This window comes from Bombina bombina, chromosome 6 (assembly GCF_027579735.1).
Source record: "Bombina bombina isolate aBomBom1 chromosome 6, aBomBom1.pri, whole genome shotgun sequence".
NCBI classification, from domain to species: Eukaryota; Metazoa; Chordata; class Amphibia; order Anura; family Bombinatoridae; genus Bombina; species Bombina bombina.
The window spans coordinates 863,542,687-863,562,445 of record NC_069504.1 but is presented as its reverse complement, the minus strand read 5'-3'; the positions used below and the strand labels follow the sequence as shown (position 1 = coordinate 863,562,445).

Here is a 19,759-nt window from a genome sequence, read left to right as displayed (position 1 = left end):
CTATCTATCTATCTATCTTCTGTGTCTATCTATGTAATTGTCTGTCTATCTATATCCGTATTTCCCTCTGGCTATCTCCTGCACTTATTCTGCTCAGTTTCATGCACAATAAGGGTCAGAGTGCTACACACTGGGGCGTGGGATACTAGTGCAGCCAAGTGTTTGAGGAAGGAACTGGGACCACACACTTATCCATACAACTGCACTTGCATATGTTTGTACACACACTGAAGATTCCCTCTCCTCACTATCTTCAAATGACCCCTTTCTTTATCTCTAACTACTTTCTTCTCTCTCCTGTCTGTACTATAACAATTATCTTTCTCCTTTACATTTTCTCTCCATCTACAATTACAGCCTCTCCTTACTCATTCTCTATTCTTCCTACCAATTAACTTGTCTGTCCATTTCTCCCTCCCTCCCCTACTTTTCCCTCTCTCCTCCTCCTTTTTTCTCATGATTTCCTGTCATTCTTTTTTTTTTTTAACTTCTTTCTGTTTCAAGCCCAGAAACTAGAAAAAACACACACATTTCCGACCAGCTGAATACAAGCACTCCTGTCCTCTCTCCTTAATGCTATCTCGTCACCATTCCATCTCCCTTCAATGCTTAAATCTTTATTGACAAGAGGGAATTGATACATGACAGCATCAATAGTTACTGACCCTTTATTCCATTTCTTCATATTTATACTTTTAGCTGGAAAATTAAATCTACCATTATTGTCAAATAACATTTTTTAACTCCCTAAAGAACACTTTTGCTTTTCATAAATGATTTTTTTATCGTCTCAGTGAAGATATCTAATGGATACAACGTCATATGTGCCAAAAAGTCAAGAAGGATATTTTTATTTATTTTAAAGGATTTACTTGGGACAAAAAAATAAAACAATTTTTTTTCTACTCATTGATCTACTTTTTTACTACGTGTTTTAAAGGGATTTGAAAACGTGATCAGATTTTAGTTGCACTGGATGTCTGCCACTTTATTTAATTCATTTTATTGGATTACATAAGAGCACAAGAACACCTGGATTTATTCAAGGATAAACAGAAATCTGGTATATTTGGCACAAACATTTGTTTTAGATTTTAATTAAAGGATTTATTAGTTTACCAACATTAAATAATCTACTTTATGCGGGATTTCCCTGAATAATTTTTCTGGTGGATGTACTAAAATACTGAAGTAATGGGGTACTGTTTTGTATTGGAAATCAATTTGCGTTTTGATTAGAATTGTGTTATTTCTGTTTATGACAGATTTAGGGAGTTCTAAAACAAATATTTTATTCCATGCAATATGGATATAAATACTGAAAATCAGAATATTTAGTTAGATGCACTGAGGATATTCATACAATATAGATATTGAATTGGTAACAAAAATTTGATGGGAACCACAGGACATGTTCAAACACATTTATAGAGCCTGATTGAATAATTTGGGGTTCAGACAACTAGGATGAGTTAAGAAAAAAAGAAGCCACAAAGTGATACCAATGCCTCGCTGGCACAAGAAAGGAACAAGGAAAAATGTGCTGTTTCCACTGCTCCTCCTGGCACTGGTATTGGGGGGCACAGCACTCTGCCTGGCCTCTGTGAATCTAATATTGACATTTAAAGCCTGGGGACGAAGTCTGTGCCAGGACAGGATGTTACTACCACAGGTAAGGATGCTATTGTGGCCTAGTTAAAGGGACATTCCAGTCAAAATACAAATGCACATAGATTTATTGCATCTTTGAATAGAATTTTATGTGCATATGAAGCATAGCTAGATATTTTCACTGCACCCACATTTTAAATAATGCAACTGCTCAGATCATCAGTGGGGCTTGTATCATGTCAGTAATTAACAAATTGAGTCATTACCAGATGGTACAAGCACCTTGGGCTCTCCAAAAAAGTGTTGTATTTAAAATGCTGGTGCACGGTGCATACTTAAATACACTTTTAAAACAGCTATAGCTTTTATTAGAAGCATTTGTTCTAATGCATGTATATTACAAATTGCTTCTATTCAATACAGAAATGCACCAATGTGGTTTCCAATTTTGGCTGGAATATCCCTTTAAGCCTGGGCTAGAATCACTACTGGGTTAACATTAGCATAAGCAGATGGGAAAAGGCAGACAGGGCTGGTTAAATCCTGGTTAGTTGTTTACATAAGTATTTCCTCAAAAATTGGATGAATTGGTTAAACCTGCCTGAGCTTGAGGTACAGATACAGTTTGTACTGAGTAAAATTATTACCAAATAATGGTAATTTTAATGTTGGAGATGGGAATTGTGCAAACCTATAGGGGAAAATGTATGTTTTTCTTAAAGGGACATGAAACACTAAGGCCTAGATTAAGAGTGGAGGGCAAAATTGCGCTTTCGCAAGCATAATATTTGCGCTCCACTCAGTAATACCAAAGCATGTAAATATGCACTGGTATTACAAGTTAGGTGCAATGCGAACATGACCTCGTATTCACATTGCCTGGAAGCCTTGTGATCACGCAAGTGCGATTCCATAGGCTCCAATGGGAGCCTCGTTCTCATGCCGTAAGACATGGCAAAGCACCTAGTGCAGCGCAGGGGGCAATTCGCTGAGCGTGGGGCAGCAAAAAAAATAAATATATATGTACATGAATATATACATAATGCAAGCTTACGGGAGCATTAATGAACTACTTGCAATGGCTGGTTATTTAATGTGTGCCCGTAAACGGCAAATTTCCCCCTTTACTGGCGCACGTTAAAATAGTGCTCCACTTGTAATCTAGCACTAAATAAATGCTTGATATAATGATTCATTCTAAGCAAAGATTAGCCTGAGAATAATGTACATTTTTTAAAAAAAATATTTCACAACATCAGATTGTTTAATTTTCCTTTAATGGAACATTATTAATTTCCATACATGTATTATATTTTTATATATATATATATATATATATATATATATATATATATATATATATATAAATTAATAATCAAGCATTTAATTGCTAAACACCTGGGATTAGCTAAATTTACAGTGCATTGCAGTCCAGGGAATACCCCTTGAAAAAGCATTTTGTGTATGTTTATACAATTTCTGTTGCCGTGGCTAATTAGGGAGAGATATTAATGAGCTCATGTCCTGGTCAAGCAATCACTGTGTAAAATGTTTCATTATCAGGGTTCTGGATCTTTTACTATGCATGACTCTGTGTGCATTATTTAAATTTTGGTAACTAAATACCCTTTTAAAGAAAAGCCAAAGTACCAATGTCATTTTGGAGATGCTAATACAATTTATGCAGAAGAGAAACAAAACAGATGTCAGTGTAGCATGCTATTTTCAGCCATGATAATATATTTTGCTGTATAACGTACATTGTTGTATTTTTAACAAAGTAAAAAACATGTACAAAAAAGTTAGCAACAGCTGTAAACGGCTTGACTTTCTCATACGCCAATATGGAAATCATAACTTTTTTTTAAAACATAGTACTGCTGCTGTGAACCAAAACGTCTGTCAGAGAACTGGCACACACATTCTGTAGCACTAAATGTTAACACGCTGATCTTAAAATAGATTGGCCAAATTCCAGAAAAATTTGTAAGCAAGTTTTCTAGCAGTTTACTTCGAAGACAAAGATGTGTTTCAATAGCTGTTTAATGAAATAGGCATCAAAGAAGAGAAGAGATTATTGTTTATCATTGATAGGGAGTTAGGGACAAAAATGAGGTTTACTGTGAATTTAATTTGTAGACTGCTATCATGAATTATTATGTAAGTGGTAGATACACTATATACTTTGTGTTTCTGAGGGAAAACAGATATGATCTGTTTTAGGCGCTCTGAATATACTGAAAGGTGGCCCCTTGTTTTCATAACTGCTGGAATCATTTGCCAAGTGTGTCGCTTTACACTGGCCAAAACTATCTGTGCAATTATTTATTACTAGACTATATGTCGACACATTTACCTGCTTATGGAGCATTGGATATGATAGGAATAGCAAAAGAACCAATCACTGTACTAAATTACCCTCAAAACTCAAAGGTTTACGTTGTCCATAATTTATCAAAAAGAGAAGGTAAATACATAAATAAAAATAAATAAATAAATGGTAAGAAATCAGAGCAGTCAATGAGGTTCCGCCCCTATACCCCTTGCACCATTGAAATTTAACTGTGTGGCAAACTTGTTGCAACCTGAAATTTTGATGTTTTGTTCATAAAAAAATAATAATCTAAGAATAACTAAAGTTAGCTCCTGAATGTAGTGTATACTGGTTACACAACACTTTTCTCTCCTTATACTTACATCCCCCCCACCCCCCTTTTCTTCAGAAATACTCTACTGAGAAGATACAGATATAGCGCTGTCATACTTTCAGCATAACCATCTGACCTCAAGAGTACAGCCTAGCATCAAAATTTAAGATACATCTCCTTTTAAAAGAGAGAGATAGCTAACCTCAAATGTATGTTTTGGCAGTTCAGCTGGTCTTCTATGAGTAGAGTGCACAAGGGATCTATGTCCAAATTATACTGTAATCTATCTAGTGAAACATAAGGTTCCCATAAAACTGGAACATAAAAACTTTGGATTTATTTTTTGTCAGTTGCAGGGCTGTTCAACAAATTTTAGCAATATCAATTCAAGGGCCAGATTACAAGTGGCGTGCTACATTCTTTTTCCGCTCGCACGCTAACTATGCTTAAAGTCAAAATAAATCTCGGACGGGTTAGCCCTCCTATTAGAAGTTGAAAGTTAACACTCTGGACTTTGGGTACCACGACAGCGCTTGCTTCTTCTCCAAATAGGCTTCTATTGGGCGCAGTGTAAAAACAAAACCTAACAGTTATTGTTTACGCACTAACCCAGCACCGATTTAAACCAACTACACTAAACCCGAAGTGAGTTAAGAACACTTTATATTCCTATGTTCTTCACATACAAACAAAAGCAAAACACAATCTTAAAATAATTCTAATAGTCACATCTAACATGATAGGGATATTGTTATGTCCAATTGATTATATGCTCTATAAGTGTCTTTGCAGAGTGAACACATATGATCAGATTAAGTGTGGTGGTATAGAATTATATACCGTTACTATTTCTATAACACTCTTACTATTTACAAGTCCCCCTGACATGACTTGCCTTCCACGCGTGACAGTAAATAACACCACATGATTATGACTGACAAATGGAATTCAAGTCACATGTTTGGATAAGACCAATAGAAATCGTCCTTGGTTTATTATTTAACCATATCAGATCATTGTTTTTCTATAGTCCAGCACGGTCGTAATTTAACTATAATCTATATTCAACACCACCAGATAGCAGCATGGAATGGGCATGATGTTTTAGATTCATGATCTTGGCAGGAACCCTCCCCCCTCCCAGTGACAGGTAATGCACACACCATTGGATAATAAGATTGCAGAACTTTAATTTAAATGACTGTCTAACTATGTAAGGGTTTGCTAGATTTAACATTGACAAAGGCCCATTTAGGACTAGATTACGAGTGGCGCACTAGCTGTTGCGCAAGCTATAAGGGGTTTATCGCAGCTCTTTGCACGCTTCGGAACTAGAGCACGTATTGCGAGTTGGAAGTAAACGCATTTGCTCGAGCGCAATTGAATTTAATGCACTTGGGATATGACGACTTCAGAGCTCTGGATAACTGTTATGTTCAACTAAAAAGTTGCACAAAAAAATATTAAAATTACATTTAAAAAGTACAGTTACACTGATAATAACACTGTCTAATAAAATTTATTTATAAAACATATTGCACAAAAAAAGTTATAAGGGCTCAAATATATATGGTCTCAGGTGTTAGCGAAAAAACAGACATACAAAAGGCTTTAGCATTGAGATACATACATATACATACATATGCATGTCTAAATATGTATAAGTATGTGTATGTATATATATATATATATATATATATATATATATATATATAGGCATGTCTGTGTGTTTATATGTGTATCCAGATGTATTTATATGTGTAGACATAAATACAGTATATATATGTGTAATTGAGCCATTTGCAGTCAAGTAGCTGAAAACATGTAAAATCCTATTTATGCAATATTCATATTTAATAAGTATGTATTAACTGTAAATATTCACATAGGGGAATATGTTCTAAGTATTTTTAAATAGATATTCCTGTATATACAGTATCTCACAAAAGTGAGTACACCCCTCACATTTTTTAAATATTTTATTATATCTTTTCATGTGACAACACTGAAGAAATGACACTTTGCTACAATGTAAAGTAGTGAGTGTACATACAGCCTGTATAACAGTGTAAATTTGCTGTCCCCTAAAAATAACTCAACACACAGCCATTAATGTCTAAACTGATGGCAACAAAAGTGAGCCATTTTCACTGCCCGGTGTCATGTGATTCATTGATTAGTGTTACAAGGTCTCAGGTATGAATGAGGAGCAGGTGTGTTAAATTAGGTGTTATCGCTCTCACACTCTCTCATACTGGTCACTGGAAGTTCAACATGGCACCTCATAGCAAAGAATCTGAGGATCTGAAAAAAGAATTGTTGCTCTACATAAAGATGACCTAGGCTATAAGAAGATTGCCAAGACCCTGAAACTGAGCTGCAGCACGGTGGGCAAGACCATACAGCGGTTTCACAGGACAGTTTCCACTCAGAACAGGCCTTGCCATGGTCGACCAAATAAGTTGAGTGCACGTGCTCAGCATCATATCCAGAGGTTGTCTTTGGGAAATAGACGTATGAGTGCTGCCAGCATTGCTGCAGAGGTTGAAGGGATGGGGGGGGGGGGGAGGTCAGCCTGTCAGTGCTCAGACCATACGCCGCACACTGTATCAAATTGGTCTGCATGGCTGTCGTCCCAGAAGGAAGCCGCTTCTAAAGATGATGCACAAGAAAGCCCGCAAAACAGTTTGCTGAAGACAAGCAGACTAAGGACATGGATTACTGGAACCATGTCCTGTGGTGTGATGAGACCAAGATAAACCTATTTGGTTCAGATAGTGTCAAGCGTGTGTGGCGGCAACCAGGTGAGGAGTACAAAGATAAGTGTGTCTTGCCTACAGTCAAGCATGGTGGTGGGAGTGTCATGGCCTGGGCCTGCATGAGTACTGACGGCACTGGGGAGCTACAGTTCATTGAGGGAACCATAAATGCCAACATGTACTGTGACATACTGAAGCAGAATGATCCCCTCCCTTCGGAGACTGGGCTGCAGGGCAGTATTCCAACATGATAACGACCCAAACACACCTCCAAGACGACCACTGCCTTGCTAAAGAAGCTGAGGGTAAAGGCCAAGCATGTCTCTAGACCTTAACCCTATTGAGCATATGTGGGGCATCCTCAAATGGAAGGTGTGGGAGTTCAAGGTCTCTAACATCCACCAGCTCCGTGATGTCATCATGGAGAAGTGGAAGAGGATTCCAGTGGCAACCTGTGAAGCTCTGGTGAACTCCATGCCCAAGAGGGTTAAGGCAGTGCTGGAAAATAATGGTGGCCACACAAAATATTGACACTTTGGGCTCAATTTAGACATTTCCACTTAGGGGTGTACTCACTTTTGTTGTCAATGGTTTAGACATGAATGGCTGTGTGTTGAGTTATTTTGAGGGTACAGCACATTTACACTGTTATATAGGCTGTACACTCACTAATTTACATTGTAGCAAAGTGTCATTTCTTCAGTGCTGTCACATGAAAATATATAATAAAATATTTACAAATTAAAAAAGTGTCATTGGAGCCCTTTGCGGTAGATGAAAACATGTAAAAACATATGTATGCAATATTCATATTTAATACAGTGTTATACTGTGTATTTATTGTAAATATTTCACATTCCAATGTTCTGTACATAGCAAAATGTTTTCTAAGTATTTATAAATAGATATTCCTATATATATATATATATATGTGTGTGTATATATATATATATATATATATATATATATATGTATAAATATATATTCAAAATACCATTAGATATATGTAGAAATATGTATTCATGAATACATAGACATATTCTTGTATGTGAAGATCATTGGAATGTGAAATATTCATATTTTCATATAGGAAGCACAATGCTTACTTCTAGCGCAGTTAAAGCTCAAGCGGGAGCATTAAATATCGCTCCACTCGTAATCTGACCCTAGGTTAGTAGTACTGTTCATCCCATCTTTCGGCATTTCTGAAACATGACTTATTCATACCGCCATGCACGTGTGCAGCAACTCTCCTTCAGATACCTGCAGTGTAATCTAGGTTGCGTAATAGAAGAACCCATGATTAGAGGGTGGTGCCTGAAAAGCATTTTTGTTAAATGTCCCTTGAAAATGAGTTCTACACTGCAACATTCTTTAACTGGAAGCATTAGCTGAAAAAATACAAAATCTGTTAATCTATTACTTTCAATAAACACATTTGTTTCTGATTAGACATTTTAGATGGGTTATTATTTAGCAAGGTAAGGGCCACTAAATACATATGACTATACATACTGAATCACACCCAGACCCACAGAGAGAATGAAGGAGGTAATGGTGAGAGGTATAAAAATGCATGAAGAAGCAGAGGCCACATGAAAATACTCTAGAGGGCAGCAATGTAGTCCTTGGGCTATGTTTTGTTGTTCAGCTTCATAAGTTTATGCACTTGTGTGGTTCTTTAATTTTGATACCAAGCGGTAGATTTAACAAGGGCCTTATCCGCTGCCTCTGAGGCTGCGGTCTTCAATCCACCCGATTCTATATACGATCAGGCTGATTGACACCCCCTGCTAGCGGCCGCGAATCTGCAGGGGTGGCATTGCACAAGCAGTTCTAGTGAACTGCTTGTGCAATGATAAATGCAGACAGCGTATGCTGTAGGCATTCAGCGATGTCTGTCGGACATGTTACACTACACTGTATCACGCCGGACAGACATTGGTAAATCTACCGCCAGATCTGCAATACTAAACCAGGGCTTAACAATTCCCAGAAAACAGGTAACCACAGCTTCTAGAATTGTATCTATCTATCTATCTATCTATCTATCTATTATCTATCTATCTTTTTGTTTATCTATCTATTTATCTATCTGTCTATCTATCTGTCTTTATGTATGTCAACATTATTTCCTTTTGGATTGCTCTACATATATTTGTATCTAAAAATCCTTTTCTGACTGATATAAAATTATTTGGATGATTACAACAATACAAAATACATATCTATATCTTTCTTTATTAATAATATTTATTTGTATACAAAAGCGAGTGCGCAAGCATGCACAGCAGCGCTGTGGCAGAATTATTTGAATCGGTAAAGGATGCTGAGCCAAGCTGCATATGTGACATCTGCACACTCGTGTGTGCAGTGATTTAGAATGTATGCCATATTCATTTTAATATTCTTGTGCTAAATAGAGAAATGAAAAAAATGTGCAAACACAAACTAATGAACATAATGGGGCCTATCTATCAAGCTCTGTATGGAGCTTGACGCCCCGTGTTTTTGGCGAGCCTTTAGACTCGCCAGAAACACAAGTTATGAAGACCGCTGCTCCATAACCTGTTCGCCTCCTCTGAGGAGGCGGATAGAGATTGCCACAATTCAACCCGATCAAGTACGATCGGGTTGATTGACACCTCCCTGCTGGCGGCCGATTGGCTGCGAATCTGCAGGGGGTGGCGTTGCACCAGCAGCTCACAAGAGCTGCTTGTGCAATGCTGAATACAGAGAGCGTATTGCTCTCCGCATTCAGCGAGGTCTGGCAGACCTGATCTGCACTGTCTGATCAGGTCCGACAGACCTTTAATAAATAGGCCTCATAATGTCAGGATAAAATACCAAAAGAAAAAATAGACAGCTCTCCAAAAAATTTTTCAATAAAAATATAATTTAATAAAACAGAGGGCTAGATTACAAGTGGTGTGCTATTGTTTGTGCGAGTCACAATAAGCAATATCGGGACTGCACTAACTTACACTCGTATTACAAGTTCAAAGTAAACGCATTTGCTTGAGCGCAAATTTGTGCTCCTCGGGGTAGCGACACTGAAAACTACGCGTAAGGGCAAAGTGTAAAAAAATAATAATGCACTAAACATAAATACTTTCATATAAACTGTTACACAATATACTGTATATCTGATACATATAAACACAAATACCTTAAAACAAGAAAAATAATTTTTATTCAATATTATTAATAAAAGTGTTATACTGTGTATTTACTGTAAATATTTTACATTCCAATGTTCTTCACATAGTAGAATATGTTCTTTGTATTTTTTAATATATATATATATATATATATATTTATCTATCTGTATATATCTATACCTGTATATATTCATATAGATGTATAGGTATATATATATATATATTAATCGTATATATAAAAATATATATTTAAAAATAAAAATACAATTTTCTTCTATGTGAAGAACATTGAAATGTGAAAAAGGGACATGGTTGAGCACTGCCGGCAAGCGGCGATGTCTCTTCCATAGAAGTCAATGGAAGCTTGACGTCACCACTCGCATCGCCGAAGATCAGCATTTTGCTGCGGTCGGGGGCATAGGCCCTATTTGAAAATAGGCATGTATAGTAAATGCCTCAGCAGATATTTTGCCGCCTTGTAGCACTTTCGATCATTGGGGCCTTGGTCTTATGCAGTGTCTGGGTAGCGTGCTCCATTAAAGTCTATGGAGCGAATGATTTAGAGCAGTGGCGTATTTAGGTTTTATGCTGCCCTAGGCACAAAAACTCTGCCCCCCCCGTTTTAGGCCTATTTTAGCCATAATATTTTTTTCTGAATTTAACGTTTTTTTTTTTTCTTCTTCTTTTTTTCATAGAATTTCCAAATTAAATGTTCACCAGGGCTTTACCTTGCTGCCAGTTGACACCAACTGAAACACTAAATAAACCTATTAACCCCTAAACCGCCTTTTCCAAACATCGCCAACACGAACTAAACCTATTAACCCCTAAACCGCCTTTCCCAAACATCACCAACACTAACTAAACCTATTAACCCCAAAACCGCCGGCTCCCACATCACACACAACAATCTAAATTAAACTATTAACCCCTAAACCTAACACCCCCTTACTAACATAATTCAAATAGACAAATTAAAGTTACAATTATTAACTAACTACCTATTTAAAAAAAATACAAACTTACCTGTGAAATAAAAACAAAACCTAAGCTAGCTACAATATAACTATTTACTAACTACCTACTAAAATAAATAAAACAACTTACCTGTGAAATAAAAATAAAACCAAAGCTTAAACTAATGAAACCTAACATTACTAAAAATAAAAAACCTAAGATTACTAAAAAATTAAAACTACAATTACAAAAAATAAACTAAACTATCCAAAATAATAAAAATTATTCCTATTCTAATACCCTGTTAAAAAAAAAACAAAAAAAAAAACACCCCAAAATAAAAAAGCCTTATCTATAATAAACTACCAATGGCCCTTAAAAGGGCCTTTTCTAGGGCATTGCCCTAAATTTAACAGCTCTTTTGCAGACAAATAAAAGCAAACACCCTCTAACATTACAAACCCCCACCCCCCGCAAACCCACAAAATAAAAAAAACCTAACTAAAAAAAAATAATCTACCCATTGCCCTGAAAAGGGCATTTGTATGGGCATTGCCCTTAAAAGGGCATTCAGCTCTTTTACTGCCCTTACAAGGGCATTCAGCTCTTTTTCAGCCAATAAAATAAAAAAGCCCTAATCTAAAAAAAAACACCCCAAAAAAACAAAAAAGAATAACTAACACTAACCCAAAAATCAGTACTCACAGTTGCTGAAGTCCGACGAAAGATCTTCATCCCAGTGGTGAAGCATCTTCATCCAGACGGCTCCCTCTGTATCCATTGTGGGACCATCTTCTATCTTCATCCAAGCGGAGGCGGAGCTGTTGATGGCTGCGCAGAGCCGGAGGTCTAGACGGAGGTCCATTGGTCTGATGTGGAGGTCCTCTTCATGCGATTGTCTGCCGCGCACTGAGGATTCTAATGCAAGGTACCCCTTTTATATTGGGGTACCGTTGCATTCCTATTGGCTGATTTGAATCAGCCAATAGGAATGAGAGCTGCTTAAATCCTATTGGCTATTAAAATCAGCCAATAGGATTTAAGCAGCTCTAAATCCTATTGGATGATTTTAATTTTTCAGCCAATAGGAATGCAATGACACCCCAAAATAAATGGGGTACCTTGCATTGAATCCTTAGTGTGCGGCGGACGATCGCATGAAGAGGACTTCCACTTTGGACCGATGGACCTCCGCCTGGACCTCCTCCTCCGCGCATCAACCACTCCGCCTCCGCTGGGATTAAGAAGATGCCAGTCCAGTGATGGATGAAGAAGGAGCCACCTGGATGAAGATGCTTTGCCACTTGGATGAAGATCATTCGCCGGACTTCATCAACTGTGAGTACTGATTTTGGGGTTAGTGTTAGTTTTTTTGTTTTTGTTTATTTTTGGGGGTGTTTTTTTTTTTAGATTAGGGCTTTTTTATTTTAATGGGCCGAAAAAGTGGGTTTGGGGGGGTGGGGGTTTGTAATGTTTGGGGGTGTTTGTTGTATTTTTTTTAGCAAAAGAGCTATTAACTTTAGGGCAATGGCCTACAAAAGGTCCTTTTAAGGCCATTGGTAGTTTATTATAGATTCTCGGGTTTTTATTTTGGGGTATTAGAAAAGGAATAATTTTTATTATTTTTTTGTAATAGGATTTTTTTTATTTTTGGGGTGTTTTTTTTTTTTTTTTTTTAGATGAGGCATTTTTTATTTTTAATGGTCCAAAAAAGAGCTGAATGCCATTTTAAGGGCAATGCCCATACAAATACCCTTTTCGGGGCAATGGGTAGATTAGGTTTATTTTTATTTTGTGGGTTTGGGGGGTGGGGGTTTGTAATGTTAGGGGGTTTTGTTTTTATTTTTTTGCAAAAGACCTGTTAACTTTAGGGCAATGCCATACAAAAGGCCCTTTGAAGGGCCCTGGGTAGTTTACTATAGATTAGATTTTTTTTTTTTTTTTTTTAAACGGGGTATTAGAATAGGAATATTTTTTATTTTTTTTGGATAATTTTGTTTATTATTTTTTGTAATGGTAGTTTTTTTTTATTTTTTGTAATTTTAGTGTTTATTATTTTTTGTAATTGTAGTTATAATTTTTTAGTAATCTTAGTTTTTTTTATTTTTAGTAATGTTAGTTTTTTATTTTTAGTAATGTTAGGTTTTATTAGTGTAAGCTTAGGTTTTATATTTATTTCACAGGTAAGTTTGTATTTATTTTTAAATAGGTAGTTAGTTAATAATTGTAACTTTAATTTAGGTCTATTTTAATTATGTTAAAGTTAGGGGGTGTTAGGTTTAGGGGTTAATATAGTTTAATTTAGGTTGTTGCGATGTGGGGGCCGGCAGTTTAGGGGTTAATAGGTTTAGTTAGTGTTGGCAATGTGGGTGTACAGTGGTTTAGGGGTTAATAGGTTTAGTTAGTGTCAGCGATGTCGGGGAACTGCGGTTTAGGACTTAATAGGTTTAGTTAGTGTTGGCAACGTTTGGGAATGGCGGTTTCGGGGTTAATAGGTTTATTTGGTGTTTTAGTTAGTGTCGGCGATGTCGGGGAACTGCGGTTTAGATGTTAATAGGTTTAGTTAGTGTCAGCGATGTTTGGGAACAGCGGTTTAGGGGTTAATAGTTTTAGTTAGTGTTGGCGATGTTTGGGAACGGCGGTTTAGGGGTTAATAGGTTTAGTTTGTGTTGGCGATGTTTGGTAACGTTAATAGCTTTATTTAGTGATTTAGTTAGTGTTGGCAATGTCGAGGAACTGCAGTTTAGGGGTTAAATAGGTTAAGGTAGTGTTGGCAATGTGGGGGGAAGCGTTTTAGGGGTTAATAGCTTTATTTAGTGTCGGCGATGTGGGTGGCGGCGGTTTTAGATAATTTTGTTTCAGTAATCACCGGCATATTAGTTATGTTTAGTTAAATCGTTTTTTTTCGGATCCATACTTTATTCATATGCATTATTCTATTCTAAACTTCAGAATAGAATAATGCATATAAATAAAGAATGGATCCGAAAAAATGAACGGATCCAACAAAACGATTTATTTTAACATAACTAATTTGCCGAAACAAAATTTTATTTTAAACTTAACTAATCTAATTTGCTGAAATTAAATTATTTACTTAACTAGTGAAAGCAAAACGATATTTTTAGCATTGCACATGTCTATATATATATATATATATATATATATAGAGAGAGAGAGAGAGAGAAAGAGAGAGAGAGAATACTGCTATACATATATATATTATACTGCAATATATATATATATATATATATATATATATATATATATATAATGGAATATAGTGTATAATAAACATATGTCCCCTAATGTAATGAAAAGGACACTCATGGACCCATGATATATCCAAACTCTGAAAGGGAAATGTAGGGGTGTAAGATAAACATTCAGCTGGATGATCACTTAAGTTACACCTAGATTACAAGTTTTGCGTTCATGTTTTAATGCTGAAAATGTCAGCGTTAAAATAGCACCGCAGCCATTATAAGTCTTGTCGGTATAACTGAACCGCAAGCCTTTTAGCCTGTAACGCAACGTCAGTCCCGCACACGTAAAAATTAAGTTTTTTTATGGGACTTCCATAGCGCAGCCATTATGAAATTTGCGGTGAGGCTAAAAAGCTTACGTTACAGCCTATACCGACAAGAAGATCCGTTTCACAATCTGAGAGCAGTAGTTATGAGTTTTACGCAACAAAACTGTTACATAAAACGCATAACTAAAGTGTTACAAAGTACACTAACACCCATAAACTACCTATTAACCCCTAAACCGAGGCCCTCCCGCATCGCAAATACTATATTAAAGTTATTAACCCCTATTCCGCCACTCCCTGACATCGCCGCCACTATACTAAAGTTATTAACCCCTATTCCCCCGCACCCCAACATCGCCCACACTATAATAAATCTATTAACCCCTTTTCCCCCGCTCCACTATAATAAACCTATTAACCCCTAAACTGCAAGCCCCCCACAATGAAATATACTAAATTAAACTATTAACCCCTAAACTGAAAGCCCCCCACATCACAATAAACTAATTTAAACTAGTAACCCCTAAACCTAACCCCTAACTTTATATTAAAATTTTCCTATCTTAAATTAAATTAAAACTTACCTGTCAAATAAAAAAAAAAACTAAGTTTAAACTAACAATTAAACTAATATAACTATTAAACTAAAATTAAACTAACTACCAATTAAAGAAAACTAAAATACACATTAAAAAATCCTAACACTACTATAAAAACTATCTAATTACAAAAAATAAAAAATACTAAATTACAAAAAATAACAAACACTAAATTACGAAAAATAACAAATGAAATAATCAAAAATAAAAAGAATTACACCTAATCTAATAGCCCTATAAAAATAAAAAAGCCCACCCAAAATAAAAAAAAACCCTAGCCTACAATAAACTACCAATAACCCTTTAAGGGGCCTTTTGTAGGGCATTGCCCTAAGTTAAACAGCTCTTTTACATGTAAAAAACCCCCACAAAGATCCCCCAACAGTAAAACCCACCACCCAACCAACCCCCCCAAAATATAAAAACCTAACTCTAATAAAAACATAAGCTACCCTTTGCTCTGAAAAGGGCATTTGTATGGGCATTAGCCTTAAAAGGGCATTTAGCTATTTTGCATTGCCCTGAAAAGGGCATTTAGCTCTTTTAAGAAAAAGCCCAAACCCCCTGTGGAGGCAGAGCAGCGATGCGCGGAGGCAGAGGTCCCTTTTATACTGGGGGTACCATTGCATTCCTATTGGCTGAAAAATTTTAATCAGTCAATAGGAATTAGGGCTGCTAAAATCCCATTGGCTGATTCGAATCAGCCCAAAAAATGAGAGCTGCTTATATCCTATTGGCTGATTTGCCCTTTTAAGGGCAGGAAAAAGAGCTAAATGCTCTTTTAAGGGCAATGCCCATACAAATGCCCTTTTCAGGGCAATGGGTAGATTAGCTTTTACTTTATTTTTATTTTGTATGTTTGGGCCCTTGGTAGTTTATTATAGATTTGGGTTTTTTATTTTGGGGTGGGTTTTATATTTTTTTAAAAGGGTATTAGAATAGGAATAATTTATTATTTTTTGTAATGGTAGTTTTTTTTTTTATTTTAGTGTTTTTTATTGTTTGTAATGGTAGGTTTTAGTGTAAGACAGCTTAGATTTTATTTCACAGGTAAGTTTGTATTTATTTTAACTAGGTAGTTAGTAAATAGTTAATAACTATTGACTAACTAGTCTACCTAGTTAAAATAAATACAAACTTACCTGTGAAATAAAAATAAAACCTAAGCTAGCTACAATATAACTATTAGGTATTATTTAGTTAATAATTGTAACTTTAATTTATCTCTATTTTAATTATGTTAAAGTTAGGGTTAGGGGTTAATAGGTTTATTTAGTGGTAGTGATGTAGGAGGCCAGAGGTTTAGGGGTTAATAACTTTATTTAGTGGCGGCGATGTCGGGAAACGGCAGAATAGGGGTTAATAGATTTATTATAGTGTGGGCGATGTTGGGGTGCGAGGGAATAGGGGTTAATAACTTTAGTATAGCAGTGGCGATATCGGGAGCGGCAGATTAGGGGTTAATAGATTTATTTCGGTAGCGGCGATATCGGGAGCGACAGATTAGGGGTTAATAACATTATGTAGGTGTCGGCGATATCAGGGGCGGCAGACTAGGGGTGTTTAAACGTGGGGTTTATGTTAGGGTGTTAGTTTTAAACGTAATTTTTTTTTCCCCATAGACATAAATGGGGCTGCGTTGCTGCCCCATTGATTGCAGGTGTTAGGTTTTTGCTAACAGGCTCTCCCATTGATGTCTATGGGAAAAGCGTGCACGAGCACGTCAAAACAACGCAACCATATCGCACGCACAAGGCGGCTGTTTCAAAACTTGTAATGGCAGCGCTATGGAGGGTAAAATAACGCCACTTTTGTTGCGTTCGTTAAAAACCCTATAGCTCGCATAACTCGTAATCTACCTGTTACTTAGCTGTTCATAAAAGTTCTTGCAGCTAGAGAAACTTAAACAGCGATGCTCACATCAAAATCTACCCAATACCAGATGAAGAATGAATATAATCGGTTGTTCCCAAAACGTAACTTATATAAAACATGAAGTTTCAGATCAAAAAATCGTCATGTAGATATTTAAGCAAAGGATAAGAGAAAAATGAGACTTGTCAGGACTTTTTTGCTTATAGTCTAGTCAGCATCAGCCAATGCCAGCAGAGACAGTGTACAACCCCATCGTTCATGTATTCAGGATCCGAACGTTGTCTGTAGAGAATTGTCTAGCTGTGCCCCTCTAGTAAACTCGGTCCCACTACCATCTTCACAGACAACTTTTTCACTGTAATAATCCATCTATGGATCCCAGCTATGCGGCGTCTCGTAAATAATCAGCCCACCTATCTCATATCCATCATATTCAGACCCTAGAGACTTCAGATGAATTACTGCTCCCTTCCGATCAAGTTAAAATGTGAGCCCATAGTCGACATTGTGTCCGGCTGCCGGCACCATCCATTAACCGCTAGCACATTTAACTGTGTGGCGGTAGCAGTTTATCATTGCACTGTGGATAATGTGAGGGGCTTCAGGATACAGAACGTTTTTTTATAATTATATTTTTATTTATTTTTAAATATAAAGTCTATCTTGCCTTCTTTAGTGCATTACTAGGGCCCTGCAAACAAGCTGTCAGAAGTCCCTCCCAGGAGATCAAGCGGAAACTAAATATATATATACAGTATGTATATATATATATATATATATATTTATTAATATATATATTGGGCAGCGTCGTATATTGAGCACAGTATGATGTGGTAGTTGGATCAAAAATGTGCCGCCCTAGGCACAGGCCTTGTTGACCTAGGCCATAATATGCCCCTGAGTTAGAGCGATCACAATATCTGAAGTCCTGAAGTTAAGACACATTGGGTTTTGCTCTTGCTCAAATAATTTACTTTCAACTTGTAATACACATGCAAACCCACGCACGTTAAAAGTTTACTTCTGGTGGTCTTTGAGCTGAGTGAAAGGACTAAATAGCGTGCCACTTGTAATCTGGCCCATAGAATGTAAAAACTATTTTGCAATGTAATACAATACATAAAAACAAGGATACTTGCGTAAGGTTGAAGATCAACAAATGTAGTCAGTCCACACTCCGGAGTCTGGCCAGACTATGTGACAAACACAAATGTGACAAACACAGATACATGGAATTTGCAGCTACTGCGAGGTTATGCTATAAATATTACTTCTTTCAATATCAGGGTGCATTAAACATTAAATGCATTTAATGCACCTCCCTCTAATTGTGGCTGACACCATTTTGGAATCTAGCGGCTAGATTTAGAGTTTTGTCGGTAACGACCCGCGTAGCTAACGCCGGCTTTTTTCTGGCCGCACCATAAAAATAACTCTGGTATTGAGAGTCCACAGAATCGCTGCGTTAGGCTCCAAAAAAGGAGGGTAGAGCATTTTTAACGCATCTGCAACTCTCGATACCAGAGTTGCTTACGGACGCGGCCAGCCTCAAAAACGTGCTCGTGCACGATTCCTCCATAGGAAACAATGGGGCTGTTTGAGCTGAAAAAAAACCTAACACCTGCAAAAAAGCCGCGTTCAGCTCCTAACGCAGCCCCATTGTTTCCTATGGGGAAACACTTCCTACGTCTGCACCTAACACTCTAACATGTACCCCGAGTCTATACACCCCTATCCTTACACTTATTAACCCCTATTCTGCCGCCCCCGCTATCGCTGACCCCTGCATATTATTATTAACCCCTAATCTGCCGCTCCGTAAACCGCCGCTACTTACATTATCCTTATGTACCCCTAATCTGCTGCCCCTAACACCGCTGACCCCTATATTATATTTATTAACCCCTAATCTTCCGCCCCCAACGTCGCCGCCACCTACCTACACTTATTAACCCCTAATCTGCCGACCGGAGCTCACCGCTACTATAATAAATGTATTAACCCCTAAAGCTAAGTCTAACCCTAACACTAACACCCCCCTAAATTAAATATAATTTAAATCTAACGAAATTAATTAACTCTTATTAAATAAATTATTCCTATTTAAAGCTAAATACTTACCTGTAAAATAAATCCTAATATAGCTACAATATAAATTATAATTATATTGTAGCTATTTTAGGATTAATATTTATTTTACAGGCAACTTTGTAATTATTTTAACCAGGTACAATAGCTATTAAATAGTTAAGAACTATTTAATAGTTACCTAGTTAAAATAATAACAAAATCACCTGTAAAATAAATCCTAACCTAAGTTACAATTAAACCTAACACTACACTATCAATAAATTAATTAAATAAAATACCTACAATTATCTACAATTAAACCTAACACTACACTATCAATACATTAATTAAATAAAATACCTACAAATAACTACAATGAAATAAACTAACTAAAGTACAAAAAATAAAAAAGAACTAAGTTACAAAAAATAAAAAAATATTTACAAACATAAGAAAAATATTACAACAATTTTAAACTAATTACACCTACTCTAAGCCCCGTAATAAAATAACAAAGACCCCCAAAATAAAAAATGCCCTACCC

The 19,759-nt window shown here is 36.4% G+C and overlaps 1 protein-coding gene across 2 annotated transcripts in view; it reads left to right on the top strand.

Annotated features, from left to right (window-relative positions):
• Window positions 1-243: 243 nt before the first annotated feature.
• Window positions 244-19,759, top strand: part of TNFSF12 (TNF superfamily member 12) — a 185,378-nt gene continuing 165,862 nt past the window's right edge. For both annotated transcript variants that reach the window (XM_053718315.1, XM_053718314.1), the window contains exon 1: window positions 244-1,672. In XM_053718315.1, coding sequence (XP_053574290.1) covers window positions 1,505-1,672 — 168 coding nt within the window. In that variant the 5' untranslated portion in view covers window positions 244-1,504. The remainder of the gene's footprint in view (window positions 1,673-19,759) is intronic.